The 27857-nt window shown below is 42.3% G+C and overlaps 1 protein-coding gene across 2 annotated transcripts in view; it reads left to right on the forward strand.

Annotated features, from left to right (window-relative positions):
- The first annotated feature begins 3115 nt into the window (after nt 1–3115).
- The window catches only part of TESK2 (testis associated actin remodelling kinase 2), an 80001-nt gene continuing 55259 nt past the window's right edge, over nt 3116–27857 (forward strand). Inside the window, exons 1-2 of one of the 2 annotated variants that reach the window (XM_048497076.1) lie at nt 3116–3391; nt 17618–17924. In XM_048497076.1, coding sequence (XP_048353033.1) covers nt 17703–17924 — 222 coding nt within the window. In that variant the 5' untranslated portion in view covers nt 3116–3391; nt 17618–17702. Of the gene's footprint in view, nt 3392–17617; nt 17925–27857 lie in introns of those variants that run through there. The other variant, XM_048497077.1, reaches the window with a different exon arrangement.

Below are 27857 nucleotides of genomic sequence, written 5' to 3' on the forward strand. Positions count from 1 at the left end.
TTTTTAAATATTTTATTTGCTTTGATATTGCTTGATTGGTGGTTTTATTGTGGTTTTAGGGGGTTGTATGTTTGTTATTTTATATTAATTTTTTGTGAGCCACCTGGTGGGCCTGTCCAGACTAAGGCAGGGTAACTAACTGCTACATTACTGCACAACAGCCCTGATACCTAAAGACAAAAAAAAAATTGAAGTTGTAGTGCATGTTAAAGAAAGCCATTGTGGCGCTGTCATTAGAATGTCAGACTAGGACCTGGGGAACCTGAGTTCAGATTTCTGGCCAGCCATGAAGCTTTCTGGGTGTCAGGCTAATCACCTTGTCTCAGATTAATTTACCTGACATGCTAAGAGGACAAAATGCAAGACACCTTCCTGAACCCCTTGAAGGAAGAGGGTAGGTGATAAAAACAGACAGTTGCCCATTACATACATACATACATACATACATACATACATACATACATACATACGTACATACATACATACATACATACATACATACATACATACATACATACATACATACATGCAGGGACGTAGGTATAGAATTGGGGGGGGTTCGGGGGGGCCACACCCCCACCTGCCCCTAGGGCATGGCCCCACCTCCCTAAGCCCCGCCCCCAGCCTAGCGCTTATAAAAGCAGCTCTCCAAGGCCGGGGATGGCAGACTCCCCTGCCCTGCCCTCCCCTGCCCCCCACCAGCTGGGCTCCCAGCCGGCAGCTGGCAGTTCCTTCTGCCCTCCCCTCTGGGCAGAGGCATAGAGGGAAAATGGAGCCCAGTGCAAAATCTGACCCCCCGCCCCGCCCCGCCCCAGCAGCCGCTGTGATGCTGGAATCCACCCCCCAAACACAGGGGCGTAATGAGGCAAACTGGAGCCCTGGGCAAAACCTGAGTTGGATGCCCCCCCCATGGGCGGCCACCCCACCAGGTCATTGGTGCCTCCAGGGGGTGCATTTTTAAACATATCTGCACCAGAATTTCAGCGTATCATCAGGAGACTGTCCTGATGCTACTCCCCATGTTTGGTGCAGTTTGGTTCAGGGGGGCCAAAGTTATGGGCCCTCAAAAGGGTAGCCCCCATCTCCTTAGCTCCCATTGGAAAGAATGGGGGATGGGAGCACTCTCTTTGAGGGTCCATAACTTTGCCCCCCCTGACCCAAACTGCACCAAACCTTGGGGGTATCATCAGGCCAGTCTCCTGATGAGACCCTGAAAGTTTTGAGACTGTGCCTTCAGAAATCCCCCCCCAGCCATCCCCCATTGACAACAATGCGGAAAACTCACTCCAGAACAAAGATTCTTGGGCAAATTTCTGGGATGTTCTTGCAGGGCGCGCTTTTTTAAATGTATTGGCACCAAGCTTTCGGGGTATCATCTGGAGACTGTCCTGATGGTACCCACCAAGTTTGGTGCAGTTTGGTTCAGGGTGGCCAAAGTTATGGACCCTCAAAAGGGTAGCCCCCATCTCCTTAGCTCCCATTGGAAAGAATGGGGGATGGGGCACCCTCTTTGAGGGTCCATAACTTTGGCCCCCCTGAACGAAACTGCACCAATCTTGGGAAGGGGTATCATCAGGCCAGTCTCCTGATGAGACCCTGAAAGTTTTGAGACTGTGCCTTCAGAAACGTGCTCCCCCAGCCTGCATCCCCAATTGACAGAAATGCAGAAAACTCACTCCAGAACAAAGATTTTGGGGCAAATTTCTGGGATGTTCCGGAAGAGGGTGCATTTTTGGATGTATTGGCACCAAACTTTCAGGGTATCTTCAGGATATTTTCCTAATGATACCACCCAGGTTTGGTGAAGTTTGGTTCACGGGGTCCAAAGTTATGGACCCTCAAAAGGGTAGTCCCTATCTTCTATTAGCTCCCATTGGAAACAATGGGGGAGGGGCACCCCCTTTGGAAGTCCATAGCTTTGAACCCCCTGGACCAAATTTCACAAAACCTGGGCGGTATCAGTAAGAGATTCTCCTGATGATATCTCTCAGGTTTGGTGAAGTTTGGCTCAAGGTGTCCAAAGTTATGGACCCTCAAAGGTGTAGCCCCCATCTTCTATTAGCTCCATTGGAAACAATGGAGGATGGGGCACCCCCTTTGGGAGTCCATAGCTTTGTTCCCCCTGGACAAAACTTCACAAAACCTGGGTGGTATCAGTAAGAGACTCTCCTTATGATACCTCCCAGGTTTGGTGAAGTTTGGTTCAGGGTATCCAAAGTTGTGGACCCTCAAAGGTGTAGTCTCCATCTTCTATTAGCTCCCATTGGAAACAATGGAGGATGGGGCACCCCCTTTGGGAGTCCATAACATTGGACCCCCTGAACCAAACCTCACCAAACCTGGGGGGTATCATCAGGAGGGTCCCCCAAACAATCCCTGAAAGTTTGGTGCTGCTATCCTAAACAATGCGCCCCCTGCAGGCCAATAACCAAAAACACTAAAATGTTTTAAAACCCACAAACGGGTGTGCGGAGGAGGAGCTTGATTACGAATGGGGGGGGTTGAACCAGAGAGTCCCCCCCTTACCTACGTCCTTGCATACATGGTATGCTTTGAACTATGTGTTACCAGAATTGTGTTAACCAGCAGCAGTTAGTGTTTTACTCATTGAAACTTTGTTATCTGTCTCTGGGTTTCATGCATGAAATCATGATGCACTACTGCCTAGTGGTTAGGAAATCAAAGACTCTTGCCTGCTACAATTAACCGTTGACAGCTGTACAATGGCCGTCTCCCCGCACAGGATAAACCATTTTTGAATTGGTTCTTATACTTCTCTTTTCCTGGCAAGATATTCTCACTGGCCCGATATCTTGTTTATTCTCCTCCTTCAGCTGATGGCCAATGGGTCTGAAGCGCCCCTAGCAACCTTCCCTCTCTTCCCACCGCCCTTTCCTTGGATCCAGCCTCGACTGTTTGTGCGCGAGTCAAAACTGGCTTGTCAATCAAGCGCTCTTTCCTTAACCAAAAGATCGCCTACCTAGACACATTCGCGGTGCCTACGTCTCAATTTGATTAGCGTCGAAAGCCGTCGATCAAACCCACGGCTCCGTCGATTGGTAAGAATAGATGAAGAGAGGCGGGCCCACCTCTCAGTTCCCGTGGTGGCTTCCAGCCAGGCAGGCGACTCAGTTGGTCGGTGGCGGCTGATGGGCTGAGTGGGGCGTGCGCGCGTTCTCTCTCTCCCTCGGGGGTGTGGAGGGCCTGAGGCCTTGCGCTGCCGTTCCTGCTGGGAGGGGGTGGATTCGAGTCCTCTCCATGGCCGGACATTTGATCGCAGGGCAATAGACCTCCTTCTCGAGCCTCTCCCCTGCGGAGTTCTTGGCGCCGCATAAAGGGTGCATGACTATGAGCCGAGTGTGGGACCCCCCGCGCCTCCTCTCGGAGAAAGGTAAATAAAGGGGAGCGGTGGGGTGGGGGGGTGAGTGGCTGCGAGGGGAGGGGCGTTGGACCATGAGCCCCTTGGTGTGCATAAGGCAAGAGTTGTAGGAGGATTAGTTGCGCCAGGATTAAGTGGATGGTTCCCCCATAAAACGTCGAGTTGGGGGGGGGGGTTTCAAGAACGTGTGCTTGTGCTGGGCAGCGTGGGGGCCAGGGTAACTTCCTGGGAATGAAAAACGTGAGACTGGAAAATTGACACTCCCCACCAATCGAGGAGAGCTTTTTGAGGAGTTCAGACTGTCATGGAAGGGCATGGTCGCTAGGGTGAGGGAATCTTTTTTTAGCTTGGTAACACTTGGGGTAAATTATTTCTCCCGTGTAATACTTATGCCAAGTGAAACAAATACCGTATCCTTTGCAATAGGCATTGTCAAAGATGGACACATTGCTTGGGGGCTTCTCACTCTTACTCCTGAGATAGCAGGAAGGAGGGGGATAACTTCTGTGTCTTACCTTTGCACCTCTTCCTCCTGCCCAAACCCTATTACTATCACCATTGCTGGGGCAAATAACACCAACTTACTGCTGACACATATCAAGCGAGAGGTACAACTGAGAATGCTGAATGTAATTTAGTCGAGTCCTGCTACTGTTGCTTTTCAGTGCTGGCTTCTCTCATAAAAGGGTTGCTTTGACCTAAATGAAGATAGGTAAATGCTTACTGTGCTCGTTTAACTATTCTTTTGTCTTTCTTTGTTTTCCCATGGGCTTGTTTTAGGTACACTTGTGTTAGATTTCTTTGAAAAAAAAAGAGAGGTTTTTTTAGTGCAAGCTGTTGTTACAGTATTGGCATTTGAGGTAACATGGAGTGAGGTTTGATTTTTCCTCCTTATTGCAGTTTTGTTTTCTGATACTACTAGAATCGTTCCTGTAGTTCTTGTAAGGGTCTCTTGAGTGAAATTATTAGTCTTCCATTTATGAATAGAAAACCTGCTGTTTTAACTTTAGAGAAATAATGTTTATGACTGAAAGGAAATTCTAGTCCCATGTTAATTTTCTGATCTACAAAGTAAATATAGTTTTTCAATTTTACAACTTGAGATAAGGTCTGTATAGGAAGTTCTCTTACAATAGTGAATACCTAATAAATACTTCCATTATTTGTTCTTAACTTGACAGGGTGAACACTGTGTAACAGAGAATAAAACATATGGCAATGTCGGGCCTTTCAAAAGTTTTTATTTTGCTGTTTTGCGTTGACTTCTATTTTGATTGTAAATATCTGAATATCAATGTACAGAATGAATATATAGTGGGGCTTTACGATGTTTAACAAATGATGTATTCATTTTCTAAGTAACTTTACTGGTAATCTAAACCTATGTAGGGACAAACAGCTGCAGAGATTGGATGGAGAAAATGACAATAGAAAGGCTTCATCCAGCTTTGGATTGTATTTGAAAAACAAATTCAATATGTCTGAAAATTTCAGAGAGCAAATTAACAGATGATTTAAAAACAAGTTCAATCGATCAAAAACCTATATTGGCATTCAATAAAAGCTAGTTAAGAGTAAGTTTTAAAACATTTTTAAAGATTAATAGGCTTATTGAAGTATAAGCTTTTGTGTGCTAGAGCCATACTCTCACATGCACTAAGGTTGAGAACAAAGTTGATGTGTGATAGTTGTGGTGCCTGTAATTTTGTGTTCTTAATTGAAAATCTGATTTGTCACTGTTCACACCCAAAGAGTGGCTATTAGCTTTAATTCCTAGTGTTTTCTCCATTGTGACCCCCTATCTTGTGGAAGGGCTTGCCTGAGGAAGTCAGAAAGCCTTCCTCTCTCATGGCTTTCCACAAGCTATGCAAAACTGAATTAATCAAGAGAGCTTTTCTAGGCAGGCAGTAGACTTGCACTGTACTAAACAATGCACAGATTTTCTTAGAAAATTATTAGGGACTTGGTTTACACTGCCGTGTATAGCTTGTTGAAACTAGGATCCTACTGTGGAATTTTGCGTCATTTAATGTGTCACGTTAATACTTCTACTTTGCTTCAGTTCTGTTTCTAGACTTCTGGTTGGTTCTACAACTCTAATCCTATCATGATGTTTATTGAATGTCCCATCCATCGATCAAATTGACTCATGCTGTGTAATCTGCCTTGAGTCCAAGGGAGAAAGGTGGACTGTAAATAATATTCATAAATAAAAATGAATGAAAATATTGGGGAAAATCATAATGACAAGGTTAAGATATAGTATTTTTTTAAAGTACTAACTTGTATTAAACACAGCATAGAAGACAACGATCCATTCTTGGTTGGTGTTCTGGTTTCTTTCCTGAAGTATTCCTTTGATATACACACAGGTAACAAGTTTTGCATTTTGTGCACTGTTTGCAAATGAATACAAATATGACTTCAAGCGGAAATATCTTTGGATAGAGGGTTGATAATGTAAATCATTGGTAGGCTGGCTGCAGTTTTGTATAAGAAACAACAACCAGAACTCTGATATTATAATGATATGTGTAAGGTTTACAAAGCAGAAGTGCATACTTAGGATTGCTTCACAGTTAAAGTGTAACTAGTTTGTGTTAATAGTCCTGATGTATGTGCTTGCTTAAGAATATAAAAATTGCCTCAGTTGAGTGTGCAAGCAGGGCATGATAATGGTGTTTAGTAGCTGATAAAATGGAGAAAAAATGATTAAAGGATCAATTGAAGGAGACTAGCATATGCTTCTTTGAGTCCCCTTTATGGGGAAAGGTGAGGTGCAAAAGGAATTAAATACATTTGGAGGTATGCTGTGTTTGAGAGATCCAGCATGGTATAATGGTTAAGTGGTTGCACTAGAACCTGAGAAACCCAGATTCAAATCCCTACTTGTGCTATGGGAGCTTGCTAGGTAACCTTGAGCCAGTCATATACTCTCAGCCCTGACCCTGGTTAGTATTTGGATGGGAGACCTCCAAGGAATATCAGGGTTGTGGCATAGAGGCAGGCAATGGCAACATCTCTTGCCTTGAAACCCGGGTAAGCTGCCATAATTTGACTTATGATGGCAAAAAAACCTTCCTGTGAACAGAACCATTTTGAGCTATTCTAGCTAGTAGCTATTGATATGCTTTTAATTCCTTGAATTACTAATACCCATTTTAAAGTTTTTGTGGGGCAGACCAGGCTGTGGGGCAGCTCTGGTGGCTTTAGTTGACAACCTCCATCTAAATGTACACAAAGGTCAGGCCTCCTTGTTGCTCCTACTGGATATATTTGTTTCCTTTAACCCAATAGACCATACTATTCTGTTCAGACACCTAGAGGCAGAAGTATGCATCAGGGGTTGCACATCAAGGGTCTGGGTCAAATCATTCCTCACAGACCAGACCCAAAGAATTGCCACTGGAGATCAGTTATTAGTGTGAGGCCTATCCTGTGGGGTCCTGCAGGTTGTAGTCCTATTCCCCATGCTCTCAAATTTTATGTAAAGCCTTAGGCCAAATCATTACCATTTTTGTGTTTGGCTATTATTAATGTGCTAATGATAGACAGCTATTTGTGTTGGTCCTGGTGGGTTTTTTAGGCTGTGTGGCCGTGGTCTGGTGGATTTTGTTCCTAACGTTTCGTCTGCATTTGTGGCTGGCATCTTCAGAGGTGTATCACAGAGAAAAGTCTGTTTCACACTGTGTCTAAGTGAGAAGGGAAAGTTTAGTGTGGTATATTATCCATGTCCCAGGGTGGGGAACCAATCATTAAGTGTTTGGGTGGAGTCTGACATAGTAAGCTTCTGAATTTTCCAGAATTTCAGTGTTCTCAAATAAAATATTATGTCCAGTTTTGTTTAACGCATGTTCCACAACTGCAGAGATGGTTAAGCCGACAGTATCTTTCGTGTTTCTTAATACTGGTCTGAATGCTGTGTTTTGTGGTTCCTATGTAGACCTTTCCACAGCTACAGGGTATGCGATATACTCCTGCAGAAATGAGGAGGGTCTCTCTTGTCCTTTGCTGAGTGTAGCATTTGCTGTATTTTCCTGGTGGGTTTGAAGATGGTCTGTAGGTAATTCTTTTTCATCAGTTTCTCTATTTGATCTGTGATTCCCTTGATGTATGGTAGAAATATTTTTCCGGTGGTGGGCTGTTTCTCCTCAGTCTCTGGGTTTTTCTTGGCCTTAAAGCTCTTCTGATCTCTGTAGTGGAGTAGCCATTAGCCTGCAGAGCCCAGTCTAGATGGTTGATTTCATCAGGGAGGAGATGAGGTTCACAAATTCGTTTTGCACAATCTGTCAGAGTTTTGATTATGCCCCTTTTCTGTTGTGGATGATGATTAGAGTTTTTATGTAAATACCGATCTGTTGGTTTTCTGTATACTCTGTGGCCCAATTGGTGGTTGGGCCTGCGAAAGACCAAGACATCTAAAAAAGGCAGTTTCCCTTCTTTTTCAGTTTCCATGGTAAATTGTATGTTTGGGTGGATGCTGTTAAGGTGGTTCAGAAAATTCAACAGTTCCTCCTCACCATGGCTCCAGATTGTAAATGTGTCATCCACAAATCGGAACCAAGTTGCAGATTTCCTGGGTGCTGTTTTGAGGGCTTGTTTCTCAAAATGCTCCATGTAGAAATTGGCTATCACTGGGCTGAGGGGGCTTCCCATGGCTACTCCATTGGTCTGCTCATAATAATCATTGTCCCACTGGAAGTAGCTGGTTGTTAGGCAGTATTGAAATAAAGCTGTGATGTCATCTGGAAACATCTGGCCTATGAGTGCAATTTGTGTCCTTACCCAGATCTCCTAGTGATACGGTAAAGGTCCTCAATCTCTGACTGACTGCTGTGGTGAAATAGCTATGGGTGAACAAACTGAAACTAAACCTGGAAAGACCGAAGTAAATCTGGTTGAGATGACATAGGTCTTGAAGGGCATTATGCTCCCAATATTCGTTGGGGTTCATCCGACCCTTGCTGACTTACTTAAGAGCCTTGGGATTATAGTGGACTCAGCATTATTGTTGGAGAAGCAAATTAATACAGTTGGAAAAAAAGTTGTTCTTACAACACAGCCTAGCTTTAAAAATGGCCCCTTGATATGACCTGGATCCATGCCTCAGAAACATCAAGACTTGACTAGTGTAATGCATTGCACATTAGTCTTCCCTCAAATCAGTTTGGAAACTCTAGCTGGTGCAACTTTGCTATTATCAGGAGCCAGATGGAACATGCATAATACTCCCATTCTGCAGTCACTCCACTGGCTGACCATCAGTTACCGGGCTATCACATACACATCCCTGCATGACCTTTGAACCTTCAGATCTGTGAGACTGTTCCTCCCCCTATGCTCTGCCACAACAGCTTTGCTCATCTGAATAGTACTTACTGCAGGACCAACCTTCCACTGGTCAAAATCAACGATTGCCTGTATACGTGCCTTCTCTGTTATGGCCCCGCCTTGTGGAACGGTCTGCCCGAGCTTGGGAAGGCTCCCACTCTCATGGCTTTCCGCAAACTATACAAAACTGAATTATTCAAGAAGGATTTTCTGTGCAGGTAAATAGGATAGAACTGTACAAAATGACTGACAAAGTTATCTGGACAAGTTATTAGGTACTGTGGTTTATACTATTGGGTAAATTTCCGTAAAATCGGATCCTCCTATGTAACCTTGCATAATTTTATGTGTTATGTTAACACCAATGGTTTGCACCAATTCAGTTTTTTAGATTTCTGGTTGCTTCTACAATCCAAATCTTATTTCAATTATTGAATGTTCCATCCTGTTGATTGTATTGATTCTCTTAGTGTAATTCTCCCAGAGTCCTAATAAGGAAGGCGAACTATAAATAAGGTATCTGAACACTTCTGGATTAGGGAGTGATCATTCTCTGTATATTATAAGCACTGTTGGCTACCAGGTGAGGAAAAATCACATTGTCCTAATAACTGTGATTTCCCTGTAATGGAGATGGTGGTAGAGGAAAGATAATGGATGACAACTTTGCATTCCTGTACAAAAGAAGGAAATCTAAAGCAGCTCTTAGGAATTCATTTTCAATACCTGAATACTCACTGGTTTATTGTGCCATGGTTGTATTTTTCACTATAAATCTATTAAGATGTCACATGTGATTTTTATAGCTGTTCACCTGTGGAAGAACAGTATAAACAAGCTGTTAGTTCTATTACTTTTTTGCACAGAACCTGTGTTGCTTAATACCCTGTTTCCCCGAATATAAGACATCCCCGGAAAATAAGACGTAGTAGAGGTTTTGCTGAAGTGCGAAATATAAGGCATGCCCCAAAAGTAAGACGTAGCAAAGTTTTTGTTTGGAAGCATGCCTGACGAACAGAATACAGAAATATGAGACATCCCCTGAAAATAAGACATAGCGCATCTTTGGGAGCAAAAATTAATATAAGACACTGTCTTATATTCGGGGAAACACGGTATGTACTTTTCCACATTATAGTTTTTTGGATGTTTGACAAATACCCAAATGTGCATTATGATAGCTGGAATGTAAGAGGACAAAAGTGTTTTAAATAGAGGTCTCTGCAGTGGTTTTCAGTCACACTTTCATAGCAGATATTTTCTGTGACTTATTGTTAGTTTCTGATATCCTGTAACTTAAAAAATAAAAGCCGACAATGCCTGTTCCTTGTGATGATGAGTAACAAAGCACTATCTGTCTAACTTCCTTATCCACAGGACTGAATAGGCTTCTGATCTGACTTTCTCTTTTCCAGCACTTCTAACTTCCTTCTGAGTTGAATCCTTTTGTGGTCTTGTGATTTGTTTATACTGATGATATTCCTACAGATATTGGTTCCGGTTAGGCTTGGGTGGAAAGAGTCAATCATACACATGTTTACTCAGAAGTCAACCTTGCTGGTTTTAAGAGGTTTTTCTCTCAAGTAAGTGTGCACAGGATTGCAGCCTTAATGTTGGGCACTTGATGTGGATGTTGTTGACATAGTGTGTTTGGAGTTGGTCCTTGTATATAGTGCAAAAAACAAGGCATGGTGCAGTGGGAGAGTTAATTTTAATTCAGCTCAGAGAGCCTTGCAAATTTTGCATATGTTTCATTAGGGCAATCTGTAGAATGTAATCTGAACAATTCCCAGGTTGCTGTGGAAACTGTTCAGACGATGATAATTTACTGATCCCCTTGATGAAGCTTATGCAAAATATGTAGGCGTATCAGAGTAGGATTAAAAATTTTACCACTGCCCCAATTATTTCCTGGGTTTTTTTGCTGCGTGCTTGATGTGGCCCTCCTTTTCCTTCTACTTGTATTTAGTGTCATGTATTGTTGAAGACTTTACGCAAGCATTGGTGTTGGCTAGGCTAAAGAGATAGATGGGCTGCAGATAGCTTCCAACAAGATTTACATTTCTTGGTGATATAAAGGAAAGGTGGGAGGAGAGGAAAGAATTTGCAAAAGACTACAGCAGGTTTAATTTGGGATGTAATGCACTAGGTATTCCCACTGCCGCTGGAAAAAAAACTGATCAAATGTCACATCCAAGTCTAAATTGCCCTTGTGTAAATAGAAGCTCCTCCCCATTTATTTCATTGTGGCATTGCCTCACAACCTACCAAGTAGGGATGTAGGTACCCCTACTCCACCATCCATCCTAAAAAAAAATCTGTTCTGTCTCTTCCTGTTGAACCTGCATAATCTATTTCACTTTGGCATATCTGAACAAGAATGTAAAAGTAAAGGGGAAGCAAAAAAGGTGTGTTGTTTTACTTGGTCATATCACATCTTTTCTGCAAGGAATTCAGGATGGATATACATGTGATTATCTGTTTCTCAAAACAATCCGAGGTAGATAAGTGTGCAATTTTCTAACTGGCCCAAGGTTGCACACAGGAGGTTAATGACTAAATGAGCAATTGAATCTGGAAGTCCCTGGTTCAAGTCCAATATTGTATCGATATGACTTTTTTTTCATCCCCAGAGACATTGTTGGTCTTGGTTCCAGTAGTGCTTTTTTGTTCAGCTTTCACAGTGTTGAAGACAGAAGAGATTCCTAGACCCCTGTATGTTGGTTGACCATAGATGCCTGTGTTTGTGTAATGGTGCCGAAGGGGGGAGGTTCCGATAGGCTGACTGGGAGGACATAGGTGGATGATGCTGAACAGTGGCCTTTGTGCCTTTATTCACGGAGTCGTGCCTTTGTAAGCTCAAGGCAGAAGAAGCGAGGAGTGAGCAACATAGGAAGAGATCTACTAAGAAAAAATGTGGATGTTTGTCATTTGTAGGACAATGAAGAACCGTGTTAGGAATAAATGAATTGAAAAATTGAGTCAGAGGCCTTGTTTAAGGTTCGGACCCCACCTCCACCAAATATTAAATAAGCACTCTTAATCAAATTTCTTGTGTCTCAGTCACTGATGTGGTTGCTGTAAGACGCATGTTGTGTTGCAATTACAAATGTGGGAACAAAGGAGTGGCTTTGTATTTCAGAATGATTGCAAACCCCACTCCTCTTGCACTGTCTTCTGATATTCCACTATAATACTGGCCAGCTCAGCGGTATCCAACACCAATATCAACGGGTGCCACAGTTCCCACCGGCTTTTTGAGATGGAGGGGTTGAATGAAACAAAGGGTCTTGAATGAAACAGAAAAGATGGGGACCTTTGAATCACTTTCCGTTAATTAATTTACACAATATACTTACCAGCAATACACTTACCTCATCCTATTTATACATGTCATAGCTGTGCATCTTTTGTCTGCTGACTTTTGTGTGTCTTTGGGCTTAACATCCTTTCCCTCTGGCCGTACAAAGGACAAACCCTCCTGTCACTTTGGAAATGGAAATGAAAGGACCACTATTGCCCCTTCCCTCGGCCTCCTGGGTGTCGAAGGTTCTTCAGCAGAGCCAAGGAGGCCTTTGGATTTGTATGGAGTATCCATTTACAAGCATCTGCCCTTGTCATAGGAGGACACTTGGCTTGGAGCCTTCCTCTGCTCTGTGAATGGCCCCACTCCATGGCAGTCACTGTTGATGGTTCTTGCTATCCTTTCTCAAATTCTAAAAGTGCTTGCAGGCCCCCCATGACCAAGAAATCTTGGCCCAACCAAGTTCCTTTGAGAAGCCTACATAACTGGGGTTGAGAGCAGCAGGGTGTTTCTGGTTTCAGAAGTATAGCATCTTTGAACATGGAGGATTCATTTAGCTACTTCGGCTGATAAGAGGGACTTCAGTGGACAGAACTGGAGTGAAGCAAGCAGGATAAGCTTAAGGGTACAGTAGTAAGCGACTTTGTAAGAGGACATTGTGGCATCCCCGCTTCTTGGAGCTGCCAGCTTTTACTTCTGATCGACAAGCTAGTTCCTTTTTGCCTTAGTTGCAATAGCTAAAGATGAAATGTTACTGAAGGTTTTAAAGCCATGATGAAAACTTGAAATTCAGAGGGAAATGAACTATACATTATCTGATTGAACTTTTATGATACTGAGGTAAAAATACATTTGTTTATTTCCTAAAACACTTTCTAGATTTTTTTCCAGATGGACCCAAACATTTACTGTGGCCGTTTCCGCACGGCCAAAAGCAGCGACGCGATGACGTCGCAGCATAAATTGCTTAACGCACTTATCTGAAAAAAAGCGCTTCACAGCCAGACAGGGCGGAGCTGCGGGCGTCTTGATCTCGCCAGCCTCGCAGAAAATGTGGGACGAAGCGTTCGCATCTCGAAGCGCTGCGGAAGCTGCGTCTCGCTGAAGCGCTAGCCTGCGCTCGGGCGCGACTATGCTGCCGTGGCAGGCCCGAAGCGCCATGCCCATCGCCAGCAGTGCGATGGACAACGTGACTGCCCTGATGTCCTGCCCGTCCCCCATCTGTCAGTGCCTCCCCTCCCAGCTACTGTCAGTCCCAGTGCATGGGTCTGGGAAAGGTGCTTGGCCATGCAGGGAAAGCACCAGGGACAAACGTGTGTGTGTGTGGGGGGAAAAGGTGACCCAGCTTGGCCGTCTGGCAGTCGCCATTTTGAAGACGGCTCTTCGCACGAGTGCGGCTGTTCCCGCCACCGAGTGGGCGACGATAGCGTCGATACAGGGGGAAAAAAAGAGTGGTTGGTAAAGTGGCTGCTGAATACCGGCGCCTTCAAGGCCGGTTTAGCTGCTTTCCGCGACGGGCGCTGAATGCGACTTTACCTCCGCCGCTGCGCGTGCGAACGCTCTCGCTATGGCGGTTCTTTTACCGTTTCCACGACGTCATATTTCGCCCGTGCGGAAACGGCCAGAGTTTATGACATTTAAAACTATGGATGTGTTCATTTTATTCAAAAAGTAATAACCAGTATTCCTAGAATTGGGAATGGAGCAGCATGCAGTGACTGTAAAGCCACTTAAGCACATCCTAGTTTTTACCAGTTAGGAAAATAAGAGACGGAAGAGTTGAAAACCAGAATTATTAACACTGTTGTAAACAAAAGAATAGTTTATTATAATTGCTATTATCTGCCCTTCTTTCCATATAGTCAGCATTATTCAAAAGCAGAAGAAACTCATATTTTGAAAAATCTCAGGAAATAAACATTCCTGTAACTATGGTTGAAAACCAACAGTATTCTTGAATAGTTCAGAGGTTTTGACTGCAGATGATGCAAAGTTCTTTTGTCAGACTGTCTCCTACCATATTGCATATTATCTTACATTGTTTTCTGCAGTTATTAACTCATGTATTTGAAGGGGGTTGAGGACAGTTGAAATGTTTTTTTGAAACTTTACCTTAAACATTTTAATCTAGAAGAGAAAATATATCACAGGAGGATTACAATTTTTTCCATTGGAGAAACTGGGACAAATTGCAGAGTCAGAAAATAAACCTTTTGGTTCTCCCCACTACACACAGACACACAGCCTGTTTGTTTTTCCACCCGCCTTTTACATCTCTACAATAGGGAGATGTAGAACTTGGTTTTCTAGGGGCATCTTGAAAACTTGAGACAAAAGAATTAGAGCTAGGTTAGGGTACAGGACAGGCAATTGTAACTATGTCCTTTGAATACGGGTAATTGAAACCTAAGTGTTATTGGCAGGAACATTGAAGGGATGAATCATGGCATTTTTAAAAAGTTTTTTTGCACACCTAAATAACTTCTAAGTTTAAAAATACCACTCTGTCTTGTGTAAGACACAAATTTGAGACACGCTGGCTCCATGTGGAAAGTTATTTCCTGGTCAGTTTGCTGGGTTTAGACTTTGGTTTGCTAATTCAAGACATGAAGTGAACTGTTTGTTTCAACACAGCCTTTTTATAATATGAATTAATTCCATTAGACTGGTACACAGTTTAACCAATTAATAGAATTGATCTAGAAAGACAGGTGATAAAACAGATTATCTGCTGGGGATAGTTGGCTATGATTATGGGAAATGGGAAGTATGATAGCACTAGCTAGAACCAGAATTGATTGATTGATTTGAAGCAATTGCTGACAGAGGCAATATGTTGCCAAATACCAGAACACAACGTGAGGATAGGTCTCATGATTTATGTTTACAGTGTTATGGAAACATTTCAATTTGTGAATAGAAATTAGCCTTGTTTTACAGTTGTGGGTAGAAGGTGTAAATGATTTGTCAAGACAGTCTTGCAAGATAGCTTCAAAACTCTGAATTCATCTTTTGAGTTCTTTGGATAGTGTTCACTAAAAATTGTGCAATGTAATCTTATTAGGAAAATTCTCAATTGTGAATATTTTAATCTACCACATTATAATTGCATTTGTTTTAGGAACTAGCAGTTTTCTAAGATGTCCATCTTATGGATTTGCTGTAGTTGGCATGCGTTGAAATGTACATTGTATATACTTTTTCATAGTGGCGTTTTCCAGAATCCCATAGTTTCTGCAATAAATCTTTTTTATTTAATATATGTTAAAAAGACAATTTACCATGTGCTTTGATTGAATACGGAAAATAACTTGGCAGTTCCACATGTTGACCATATGGATAGGTTGAGGTAGTTTTACAGATTTCTATAATGCCTGATTTCAGTATATTTGAAAAGAGCTGAAACTAGCTTCCAAATGTATGACCAGCACTGTTCCACTGAATGTGTGACTGTTATGGGAAGTTATTGGATCATACCTTTGACATCTCAGGCGAGGACTAAGACAGCCACTCTTTGCATAAATGTTTCATGATGAATGCTTGGCAGGTATCACTGTGAAGGCTTTGACATCATGTTAAGTTTGAAAGTCCTGTAAAGAATATACATTTACCAGATGTTTCTTTCAAAGGTATTTACTATGTACTACATTTTCAGTAGGAAATGATGCTGCAGTTGTGTAGTTGAGGGAAATATAAGGAACATTCCCCCCCTCCCGAAACTCACTCTGCCAGATTACCTTCTATGCACAAACATGTACATGTTCAAACTTGTCTGTGTTACATTACATTACAAAAACACCCCTGAGCTAGTTTGGAGCCTTGAGGCTTTAAAATAACCTCATAGTTTGGTCCAAGAGTTGACCTAATTTTATGAGTACTTGAAAAGGTTACATAAGATTAAGTAGAGAATCCTAGATTATTGTATAGCAGGAGATGGGAAAAATGCATCTTAATGCTGCTTTTCTGCTGTATAGGTTCAAAAGCAAGTGTTTGCTTCTGAAAACCACACATTTTAATCAAATGAATGCCAACATATACTTGTTCCTTTGACTGATCTTCTCACGAAGGAGCAAACCACTAATTGAAGCATTTACCTAAGTTAGCCAAAGACATGCACAATAGGGTTGTGAGTTGAAAGCATTTTCAAAACAGGTGAAATAACACTGGCTAGTTACTTGGTCCTGGTTGGGGGAAGGGTGGCTGTAGCTTCCCCTCTGAAATAGCTGATTGGCAGAATTTTAGAATTTTTGCAAAACATTTGCTTCATACATGCCATTTCACCTGTTGGATCACAAAGAAAATCTGCACATACTGGTCTTGTTTGTGCCTGAATTCTCCAGCCAGTTGGAGATAACGCGTGGAAGTCCTCTTCCAAGTCAGTAGTGCCCTTAGCTGGATTTTGGTGCAGAGCTCTAGCATTCTCTGCAATTAGAATTTTAAAATCCACAAAGCAACAGAATACACACACACACCACCATACAATCACGACATACCTTTGAAAATACCAGTCATAAATGCAGGTGAAACGTTAGGAGAAAAAACTACCAGACCATATCCTCACAGCCTGGAAAACCCAGAATAGCCAGTTGGTTCTAGCCATGAAAGCCTTTGATAATACATCGACAGTACAAACAGCAGTATTCTCTGAAGATGGCAGTCATAGATGCAGGTGCTACTAGAACATGACCATACAGTCCGGAAACCACACAACACCCCAGTGATTCCGGCCATGAAAGCCTTCGATAATACATTAAACAACAGTATGTTTAAGAGTGCAATCCACATGGGGGCTAAATGGACTCCTGAAAGCAGCGTGAAGATGCTCTGGTGTAAGGGGCAAATGTGCTAGGGTGTGTGGGGGATGAATACTCCCGTGGCAGGATGCCACGTGGCTCCATGGCACTTAACCTCAGAAGCTGTTGGTGTGCCAGCACTTCTAAAATAACTGATAGCCTTTATTGCCAAATATTCCCACCCTCCCAATTTTCTTACATCTGCTGCCATTGACAGTTTTATTGTTCTACACCCAAGTAGGTTTGTTCTGTTTTTTGAAAAATGAGCTGCTGAGAAGACATACCATTCATGTTAGTTCAGGATTTCAAACTATGCCCCAGAGTTACTTACCCCCAGAAATGTTTTAATACATCTGCCCCAATATGTAAATTATTTGTTTGTTATTCAAAAGGAAAAAGATCAAATTTTGTAAAGCATCTCTTCCTGGTCACTGTGTGAGGAAAATTGGATCCACAGGCTGGGAGGGACTTGAATGGGGGAGGGTTTGTGGCTTAGCAGTAGAGTATCTGCCTTGCATGCAGAAGGTCCCAGGTTGTATTGCGCACATCTCTAGTTAAAAGATTCAGCTAGTTGGTGGTGTGAAAGGTTTCTGCCTGAGATGTTGGAGAGCCATTGCCAGTCTTATTGGACAATTCCAACCTCAGTGGACCTTACAATCATTGTAAGGTAGCTTCATCTATACATGTAGATCATACATTTTTCTGCCCATACCTTATAGTTATTCTTTTACATTGAAAGTGTGTAATTCTGATGATTTGTGAAAGGAAAATAGTTCAACTATATATGCTTTGTTCTCCCCCCCCCCCCAGTGTTCAGCCAGAGAGAAGAAAAACCAGTTGAGCACCGAAGATGTGAGAGATCTACTCCTTTCTAAAGGACCATATTGTTTGCAAGATGGATCGAAGTAAACGAAATTCGATAGCAGGATTCCCTCCACGCTTGGAACGTGTTGAAGATTTTGATGGTGGTGGCGGAAGTGATGGGACCGTTTCCCAGATGGGCAGAGTTTGGACTTCTTCATACAGGGCCTTGATAAGTGCCTTTTCAAGACTTACACGACTTGATGACTTCTCCTGCGAGAAGATTGGATCTGGTTTCTTCTCTGAAGTGTTCAAGGTGAGTGAGGAACTTTAAAGATCTTCTGTTTTTGCCATTTCTTCATATAGTAATTAGAGGATACCATGTGTGTTTTTCCTGTTAGCCACACAGAGCTTTTGCGTGTGCTTTGCCTAGGATTGTTGATTGATGGGAAGTTTAAATGCCTTATTCATTCAATTTATCTATAATAGTTGCTTAGGAAAATTAAGGCACCATGAAATGAAACGCTTGGTTTGACAAGTCAGTTTGTATTCACACTGTGTTTCATCTCATTTTATTTCGTATCCGTGAAATAATTAATACATTTTAATACGCATGTGTCTGCTAGGGAACTTACGGGTTGAATCCTAGACTCTAGAGCACATCAAAGTACACAGGAGCAAAATTTACTGCTTTTCCTTTGCCCTAAAATCCTGCTGAGGATTGGGAACCATTTCAAAATATTATGTAGTATTAAACAATGGGCTGCATCAAGAATGGGAAATCAGCCAAAACTGGTGTATGCTTTACTGTTGTAGCAAACTTCATTCATTAACACAAGTTCATGCAAAAACAGAGAAAGGGTAACTGATTTTTCCTGATGTCCCTTATGCCCTCATGCTGCTGGGCATATTGTTTTGAAGAGTCTGTAACATTCATCACAGGCATTTTGGCAATCACTGGGTGGTGCTGGGGGAAGTGGAATGTGGCAAAGATTCTACTAACTTTGTTCGCAGATACTTAGAAACAATGTTGTGTCCTTAGCTGTCAGCTTTGTGGAAGTATATTCATTTATTAAAACGTATTTTGAAACATTGAGCCTGCCTTTATTAAACTTCACTAAAGGGACTTGCATCTAGGGTGAAATCTATATCTCATCCTTTTTATTTCCCCTTCCCTCCTCTGTGGAATTAAGAGTGATATCTGGGCGAGGGGATTTTTCTCTGGGAAATGGGGAGGAGACTAAAACATCAGCTTTCTTGATAACAGTTCCTCATTGATAGTCTTCTAGAGCTGCTTCGGAGAGGAAAAGAAGCAGGGTATCTACAAGTGGATTTTGGCTGCAAATCATTTTATTAGAGACCATATTTTTTATTTACAACACGAGGCAGAAATCAATCAGCAGTAGCCAGGAACAACATTGCAACTTCCTGAACATGTCAGATGCAGGTAGAATTAGTATCTAAACTGAGACTTTGCCGAAAAACAGATTACCATTGATTAAAGTTATCTTTCCTTCGTGAACTGTTTAATGACACCTCAGGGTTTTTTTGTAAAAAATAATTTTAATTAATTTTCACAGTATAATTAACAGACATAGAAAAAATAAGTGAAATAAAAAGTTGAAACAGATAGAAACAGAGCAGAAAAGAGCACAGTACATCTACCCAAAACTGCATTGATATAATCATAACTCGTTGGATCCCAAAGTAACATTCTAATTTAATCAGAGAAACCACCACAGAATCTTAAGTTCACTACCTTCTGTCCACCAACTCTGCAATTTCAGCTCAGGGTTTTGTTTTTTCTTCATTTATATCCTGCCTTTTTTCCCAGTGGAGTTTTCTTCAGAGGGCTTTTATCATTCACCTCACCTCCATCTTATCTTTATAACAACTCTGAGGTACGTTAGACTGAATCTGTGTGATTGTTTCAAGGTCACTCATCAAGTGTTTATAGCAGGGTAGGGATTGTGCATGTGTTTCCCAAATCCTAGTGTCAACAAAAACTAAGTCTACTGACCCCATGTTATAGATCGAATATAGGATGATGGGAGTCAGAGCGAAGATGGGACTTCTTGGGGAAATTGGCTATTAGATAATCTTGCAACCTGCCCTTTTACAAGCTGAATTACTTTCTTAGGCACTCTTTAATATCTGACTGATCATAGAATCATAGAGTTGGAGAGATCACAAGGGCCAACCAGTCCAGTCCCCTGCCATGCAGGAACACACAATCAAATCACTTTCAACAGATGGTCACCCCGCCTCTGTTTAAAAATACATTCGTAGAAAGTCTTTTGAAGTATGGCTCTTGCAAAGTTTTAAATTAACAATTGAAAGTTCAGGAGAAGAGTAATCCTAATTCGTGGCTTTCCAAGTTATCTAAGCAAGAGATCACTCTTATTTGACTAAGTAATTTGGGAAAATAAACATTACTTGGATCACAACACTAATGGCGCTAAGGAGAATGGTGCATTTTGTATAATACTACTTCAAAGCTAGGAGTATTCAGAGGCAGGGAAAAAACCTATGAAGGATTAATTTCTCACAGAGCTTGTGTGTGTGAGTGACATGCTTGGAGTGGGTGGAGTTTAGGATTCAGTTAGAGCTGCTGACAGAATTATTGGGGTGTGTGTGGAATTCTTGGAACCAGAGGGTTCAGATGTGTTTAGAATCTGTATATAGATCTATTATGTTGGTAGGGAAAGAGTTCTTGAGGAAAAGAACCCTACTGTAGCCAAAGAGGGGAATACATTTCTAGGGAAAGAATGATTCCTAGCCCAGGTTCTAAAAACAGAGCTAGTGTGTGAAAGAAGAGAGGGAACTGGCTGAGTGAGAGGAATGGTGTCAGAGAAAGCCCAATCTCAAGCCTGGAGGGGAATTTAAAGCTTCATGTGGAAGAAGAATTCCTATCCTTAGTTCTGAAGTGAATTTAGTCTAGTGATCCTACAATTTGGGGAAGTCTGAAGGAAAAAGGGAGTTGTGTGAATATTCCATTCCTTCTAGATTTTGGAAACCAGAGTTTACATCTGAGCTTCTGAGTACAAGTCTGAGTCAAAGCTGTACAATAACAAGAGAGTCCATCTTCTTGCAAAGAATTTGAAATTCTGTAACAAACTGAAACTTGTCAAACAGCCAAATACCATCTGAGCTGTATTATTAGGCAAATATACTCCCCTGTGTAAGCACTGGGTCATTACTGACCCATGGGGAAATATCACATCACAATGTTTACTAGGCAGACTTTGTTTCCAAGATAGTTTTCCATTGCTTTCCCCAATTGTCTACCCTTATCAAACTGGGTACTCATTTTCCTGACCTCCAAAGGATGGAAAGCTGAGTCAACCTTGAGCTGGCTACCCGGAACCAACTTCTGTTGGAGCTGAACTCAGGTCGTGAGCAGATCTGCAGACTGTTTCTTTGTTTTTCACCAGATTTCTCTCTGCCGTTATCCTATTTCCCTGAGAAAGTTAATGAAATTCTGATGTTTTATGGTTGAACTTTGAAAAGTCTCTAGCTTGATAATCTCTGAGATCAAACACAGGAAAGAGAAAGGGGAGATCACCTCAGTTCCTTAACCTGGTTCAGTTACACTTTTACTTTAGTGACGTATGGGATGGGACAATTGAATAACCACCTTCCTCCCAGATGGTTACATATAATAAAACTGACCAGAATGATCAGAAGAAGTGAATTACAAAAGAATTAGGGAACGTTCCTGCTTTTGGATTATGGAGAAGGTGGAAGCTACCCCAATGTGACAACACTTTTTGGAAATATAGGACAGATTACACATAGCAAGATTCCTGCGACTTCAATTAGCTGGGGAGTTTTTGTTTCAGGGCATGTTCATCGTTATTACCCACTTCCCTGTTTGCAGTGGGTCAGGTATTAAGACAATGTGAACCATCATCTGGTAAGCTCCCTAGGTTCACGATCATCTGTCTCCTAATGTGCTGTAAACCCAAGCATCAAGACCTATGGGCTTTTCCCAATGTGGTTTGGAATTACTGATTGCTTTTGTATAAAACTATGAGGCTGGAGATGTCCCAGTTTGTTGATCAAATGCAGGGGCAAATCTGTTTGGACTGATTGTCTTATTATTTTTACAGTTTTTTAGTATTAGATTCAATGTATCGATCTATCTGTATGGTTATTCAGATCTAAAGATATGCAGGAGCGGGAGGCCATGGGCAATAGAAGGGATGCAGCAGGAGAAGAAGCGGGAAGTAGTTGGCAACAGGGAAGAGGGTAAGGGGGAAGCATACAAAGCAGTGCAAGGGAGGTGGGGGTAAGACTAGACGGATTGGCTGTGGGTGGAAGGAAGAGGTCTGGGGCAAAGTTGTGCTCAATGGCAAATCTTTCCTGCTCTGGCAGCAAAGAAAAATTAAAATCGTGCTAGAAGTGGATTTGCTTGCTGCGGAGAGTGTGGAAAGTGAAAGCAGGGCTGGAAGAAATACATTGTAAAAGAAATCTTGCCACGGTGGACATTTGCCTCCACCACTCAGCAAATACTGGCCTAGATGAAGATAAAAAGGGAAGGGATGAAAACGATGGAAGTCACTGTGGGTCCCCACTGAGGATATCAGTAAAGTAAATCAAGATGACATCTCAGCCATCTCTCTCAAACTGACAAACCAGAATATACCCAGTTGTCTTCCATGCCCATCAGAAGAGCGGGGAGTCCTTTGTTCACAAAGTTTGCTGTTAATGAAGGCTAGGGTTTATTGTGTAACTATTTCAGAAACTCTGGTCATGATTTGCTTCACACATCCCACATTGTAACACGTGAATGTATTGCCTTAGCCACCATCCTTTCTTTCAGCCCTTGTTGAAACTGCAATAGTGAATTGGCTCCTCTTAAAGTCTTGTATACTTATTTAAGTATCATCTATGGATACTTTCCAAAGACTACCCAGGCCACACTTGGCCTGCCAGGGAGAAGAAGCCTTGCCTGTTTTGGTAAGGCGCAGTTTGACAGCTGGTGGTGGTCAACAGCACAGGCTTAGGGCTACCCAGAGAAAAAAAAGGCCTGCACTGAGCAAGCAGCTGCTGATGAGTAGCGGCATCATTGTGGCAAAGGGACCAAGGAGGGAAGCGCAGGCCCAGCAGTCCTTCTTTGGGGCATCCAGTGGTGTCCAGTGGCGCACTGGGCAACTACTGCAGGCCCAGGATAGCCTTGGAAGGAGGGCCCAGCCTCACCCAGGCCTGGCATTGCTTGGCCCTGCTGCCCCAGCCCTGTGAGAGGAGGCCCTGCACAGGCCCAGGAGCAGCATGTAGGCCCAGCTGGAGCAACAGTTGGTCGGAGGCAGGGCCTGATCTAGTGGGGAAGTCAGGGGAAGGATGGTGAGTTAGAATGGGAACTCTTAGCTCTGCAGGAAGAGCCAGAGGAGAGGCCCACGGGTGAAACCCAGATTGGTGGGAGGGTATAAAGAGTGTGAGGAGCTGGATGGCCAAGGAGGATGCACCCATGTAGCTGAGGCCTGATATAGGATTTGTTAGCTGAGAGAAAAGGCACCATGGAAGTTTGATGGCCTCAATAGCCCTGTCTGAGGCCAGAGGAAGGGCTCTTTTGACCTCCAAGGAGGAGTGCTACATGTAGCACCAGGGTTCAGGGGTTCAACAGATATTTATAAATTCTTGGCTTCTTCGTAATCCAAATGGGAAGGATGTTAGTCCTTATATTTTAGCATGTATAGAATTTGTGGTCTTGTCAACTCAATTCATGGCAGCTGTGAAAAAGGCAAACTCTATGCTGGGGATAATTAGGAAAGGAGTTGATAATAAAACTGCAAGGATTGTCATGCCCTTATATAAAGCCGTGGTGTGACCGCACTTGGAGTACTGTGTTCAGTTCTGGTCGCCACATCTCAAAAAGGATATCGAAGAGATAGAAAAAGTGCAGAGAAGGGCAACGAGGATGATTGAAGGATTGGAGCACCTTCCTTATGAGGAGAGGCTGCAGCATTTGGGACTCTTTAGTTTGGAGAGGAGATGTCTGAGGGGGGATATAATTGATGTCTATAAAATTATGAATGGGGTAGAAAATGTTGACAGAGATAAATTTTTCTCTCTTTCTCACAATACTAGAACCAGGGGGCCTTCATTGAAAATGCTGGGGGGAAGAATTAGGACTAATAAAAGGAAACATTTCTTCACACAACGTGTGATTGGTGTTTGGAATATGCTGCCAAAGGAGGTGGTGATGGCCACTAACCTGGATAGCTTTAAAAGGAGCTTGGACAGATTTATGGAGGAGAAGTCGATCTATGGCTACCAATCTTGATCCTCCTTGATCTCAGATTGCAAATGCCTTAGCAGACCAGGTGCTCAGGAGCAGCAGCAGCAGAAGGCCATTGCTTTCACATCCTGCACGTGAGCTCCCAAAGGCATCTGGTGGGCCACTGCAAGTAGCAGAGAGCTGGACTAGATGGACTCTGGTCTGATCCAGCAGGCTAGTTCTTATGTTCTTATGTCTGAGTGAGGTTCTAAATGGCTCTCATGGTCCTGTCCCCATCTTCTTGTATCAACCCATATCTTGTCAATCAAATGTTCACTGGAAATTCTATACTCAACGTTTAATAATTCCCTGTTGTACTGGTACACTGGGGTCCAGTTCAGATTTCCATGAACTTGCTCTGCACAGTGGTTTAAGAGGATCATTGCTTGGAATATCTTTGGGCTTCCAGTGTAGCTTGTTCTGAAAGGGAACATTGCAAGTGTTCACTTTCAGCAATGTCTGTGCTTTTCCTTTTTCCCATTTGTTCTATACAAGTATGTTGATGCGGATGATGCTTGTGGTTTTCCGCATCTGCATGAACTACTGTTCTTTGGGGGAGGAGGGAAGGGGAGGATTAAAACAGCTAAAGGTAAGGATGAAACAGGAATGAATTACAAGAAAGGATGAAGCAGTTGCTGCTACATGAGGGTATAGCATAAGAAAATAAGACCAAGACTATCACATGAATCCAGGAAGAGGTACCTACCATTGTATGCATGCATGCTTGTATTCCTGTATAAATACAGTGATGCATTAGGCAGAAATGTTTGCTTTTATTATATTTACTAATGTAAATATAAAATAAAAATATATTCTTTCACCATGATAAGTATTTTGTAGGTGACATGATTAGGAAAGTAATACATTAAATGTGAAGGATTTGTGTACTATTTATATATTGCCATAGATCTTTTTCAAAACTTACAAACTTGACAGGGGGTTACCTGTGCATTCCAGGATTGTCATTCCAGAAATGTGCATTCCAGAAATGTGTTTTCCAATGTTGGCGTTTCTGTTAATCATCTCCACACAACACTGCAGCAGGTTAACATGTTTGTTTTTATTAACAAAAATCTGTATCGGAGCTGAAAATGTGCAAGAATATGTATATGGACTAGAGCTAGATAGTGTACTTGTTAATAACGTTTAAACAACAAAGTAGTTGTCTTCCTCTTATAACCCTGCTTTCAAAAGTAAATGTGGGGGTAAAAGAAGGAAATGATTAGTTTTTCGTATCCCGAAATTAGAAAGTCCAGTACTGATCCTAAGGCTCTTGCCATTCTTGAAAGACTATAGGTGTCAACCAAAATTGTGAATAGCTCTACAGATCCATTGGAAAAACCCAATAGCATTTTAATTTAAATTTCAGTTGATGTTCAACAAATGTAAAAATACATTGAGTGACAAGGATTCAGCAGATATCAAAGTGTTAATGTTCCTTTCTAATGCTCCTTTTTGAGTGCTTGGTGAAACTTAATGCTTGACCAAAGGTTTTTTGCACTCTAGGTAAACTGTGACTTTGGCATCAGTTGCTCCTTCATTAGAAAGAAGAATGAAGGGAGTCTAGAATGAATGTTTTACTTTCTAAAGAATGTAAAAATAAAATAACTGAGATGTTCAGAAGCCTTCTACGTTCCATCATGGCTGCTATGTTCCCGTCATGTAGTCAACAGATATGGAGATTCCTGTTCCTGGCCAAGTTTCCCTTTAAGATACCACTGTAATATGGCTGTGTGAAATCAGCAGAACTAACCTATCTGGAGGCTGAGACTTGTGCCTCTTGGATCACAGCAGTTGGCTGATTGGGCTTTGTACATAGGAAAGCAACAGTACCTGTGTGCAACTAGGACTCCATTGGGCAAGCCACTCCTGTGCCTGGACATCTCAGCTACGGTTATTCTCATATAAGCTAGTGGGTCAGTGGCAACACCAAGACAATCCTGTTCTATTCTGCTTCTGAGGAAGCAAACCAGCAGTCACATCCCCCCAAAAGCATAAACAATTGCAGCAAAATTGCTTTTCTTCTGAAAGAGCAGATCCAGAGTTGCAGTGGTGTTAGGTGTGAGCAGCTATTCCATGACCATCTGCCTTCATAAATCCATGCAGCAGCCCCTCACTGCAACCTGGAGAAGTTCCCTCCCAGTAACAACTAGGAAACCAGCAAGAACAGGTGAACTGGGGCATGCAGGAGCAGCTGACACTAGCTTATATGCCTGATAATTAAGTCCTTGCAATGAGAGAAGAATGCTCAGGCAACAGGTAGTGACAATGCTAATGCTGACCTATACTGTTAACTCTAACTTGTGATGCTCCAAACCCCACATGGTGGCTCATCCCCATTTTTTCAGATGAGACTTTGCCCCTTTGTGCTTCTCTAGCTAAATCAAGCACCATATGCCAAGAGGAATAGTGGATATCTTACATCAAACTATGTTCTTTAATTTGAGCTTTGACAGGCAACTCTTTAAAAAGCCACATTAAAGTAAATATGCTCATTGGCACAATTGAGCCAATGGTGGCCCAACAGGATTCTACCGTCGACCTCCTCACTGCATACGAACCTGTTCCTTCTGTTGAAACAGCTAAAGGGAGGAGAGGGATTAAACACAGAAAGCGATTTACAGATTCGGTTAGAAAAAAACAACTACATCAAACTGCTGCAAAATATGCGAAAAGCAACCCAGATGTTCATAAGGAGGCTGTGAAAAGGTATGCTGAATGTCACCCCGAAGTTCACAGACAGGCTGTGATGAGGTATGCTGAATGTCACCCCAAAGTTCATAGAGAAGCTGTGAAAAAATATTCCTCTAACAACCCTCATGTTAACCAGACCGCTACAGCCAAATACAATAAAAAAAGATTACAAATCAAATTATCACCTTGGACTAAAAAATATTTGTCGGGTTTTGAATATGGATCTCACATTGATTACTGTGGAGACAAGGTGATTGATCTCGGACTTCAATCACCTTGTGCTTGGTGTCATGCTCTGAAGTGGCGGGATGAGCCCCCAGGAATGTGCTGCAGTGGCGGTAAAGTTCAGCTCCCTGCCATTCAACCCTACCCTGAACCTCTTCACAGCCTTCTCACTCATCAGCATCCAATGGCAGAACACTTTCTTTCTGCTTCCTGGAAATACAATGGATGCTTCCAAATGACGTCTTTTGGAACCCGAGAGGGGAAAAGGGCAATTTCATGCCAACATTCAAAGTCAGGGACAGGTCTACCACAGGAAAGGAAGCCTCATGACGGGACCCCATCAGCATCCGTCATTTCTTCAGATATACTTTGTTGGGGATGATGACAATGAGAGGGACATTCAGAGTGCTCCAGAGTCAGTTCACCTGACAGCTTGGTCATCCTTCAACCAGAGAGAAGAACCAAGAATATTGTTTACAGCGAAGTTTTGAGCACTTAATCTGAGGGAGAAATGAAAACTGTATGCTGAACAAGTTATTAGTATGGCTACGTAGATCACAAAGCTAGGGATGGTGATTATTTGCCTTTTAATGTTTTATCCTGTGACAGAAACTCATCCTACTGTTTGTAAATAGTTAATAGTGTTTATTAATTTATTACATTTGAAACTTTCACGGTATTTTTATCAGGTAACTTTTATATTTTTCAGTATGTTTTAGTAATCTCAGTGTTTTTAAAGGATCTTTATTTTTATGAATTCCTTAACTTGCAACCTTTAAGGGTATTTTTATGCCGTACGTTTTATATTTTCAGTATTTTTCCAGCATGTATATTTTAATGAATTCATGCCATTTCAAACTTCAAGGGTAATTTTATCAGGTATGTTTCATATTTTTAGTATTTTTCAGTAGTTTCAGGTTTTTTTGCCATGCAACGGAAGGGGAGGGAGTGAGGGGTGGCATGCAAGGGGGGAGGGGAGGGAGCCCGGCATCTGGACATGGCCCACCCACCCTAGTGGAGGGAGGGGGAGGGGAGGGAGGGAGGGGTGTC

The sequence above is a fragment of the Sphaerodactylus townsendi genome, linkage group LG05 (genome assembly GCF_021028975.2).
Source record: "Sphaerodactylus townsendi isolate TG3544 linkage group LG05, MPM_Stown_v2.3, whole genome shotgun sequence".
NCBI classification, from domain to species: Eukaryota; Metazoa; Chordata; class Lepidosauria; order Squamata; family Sphaerodactylidae; genus Sphaerodactylus; species Sphaerodactylus townsendi.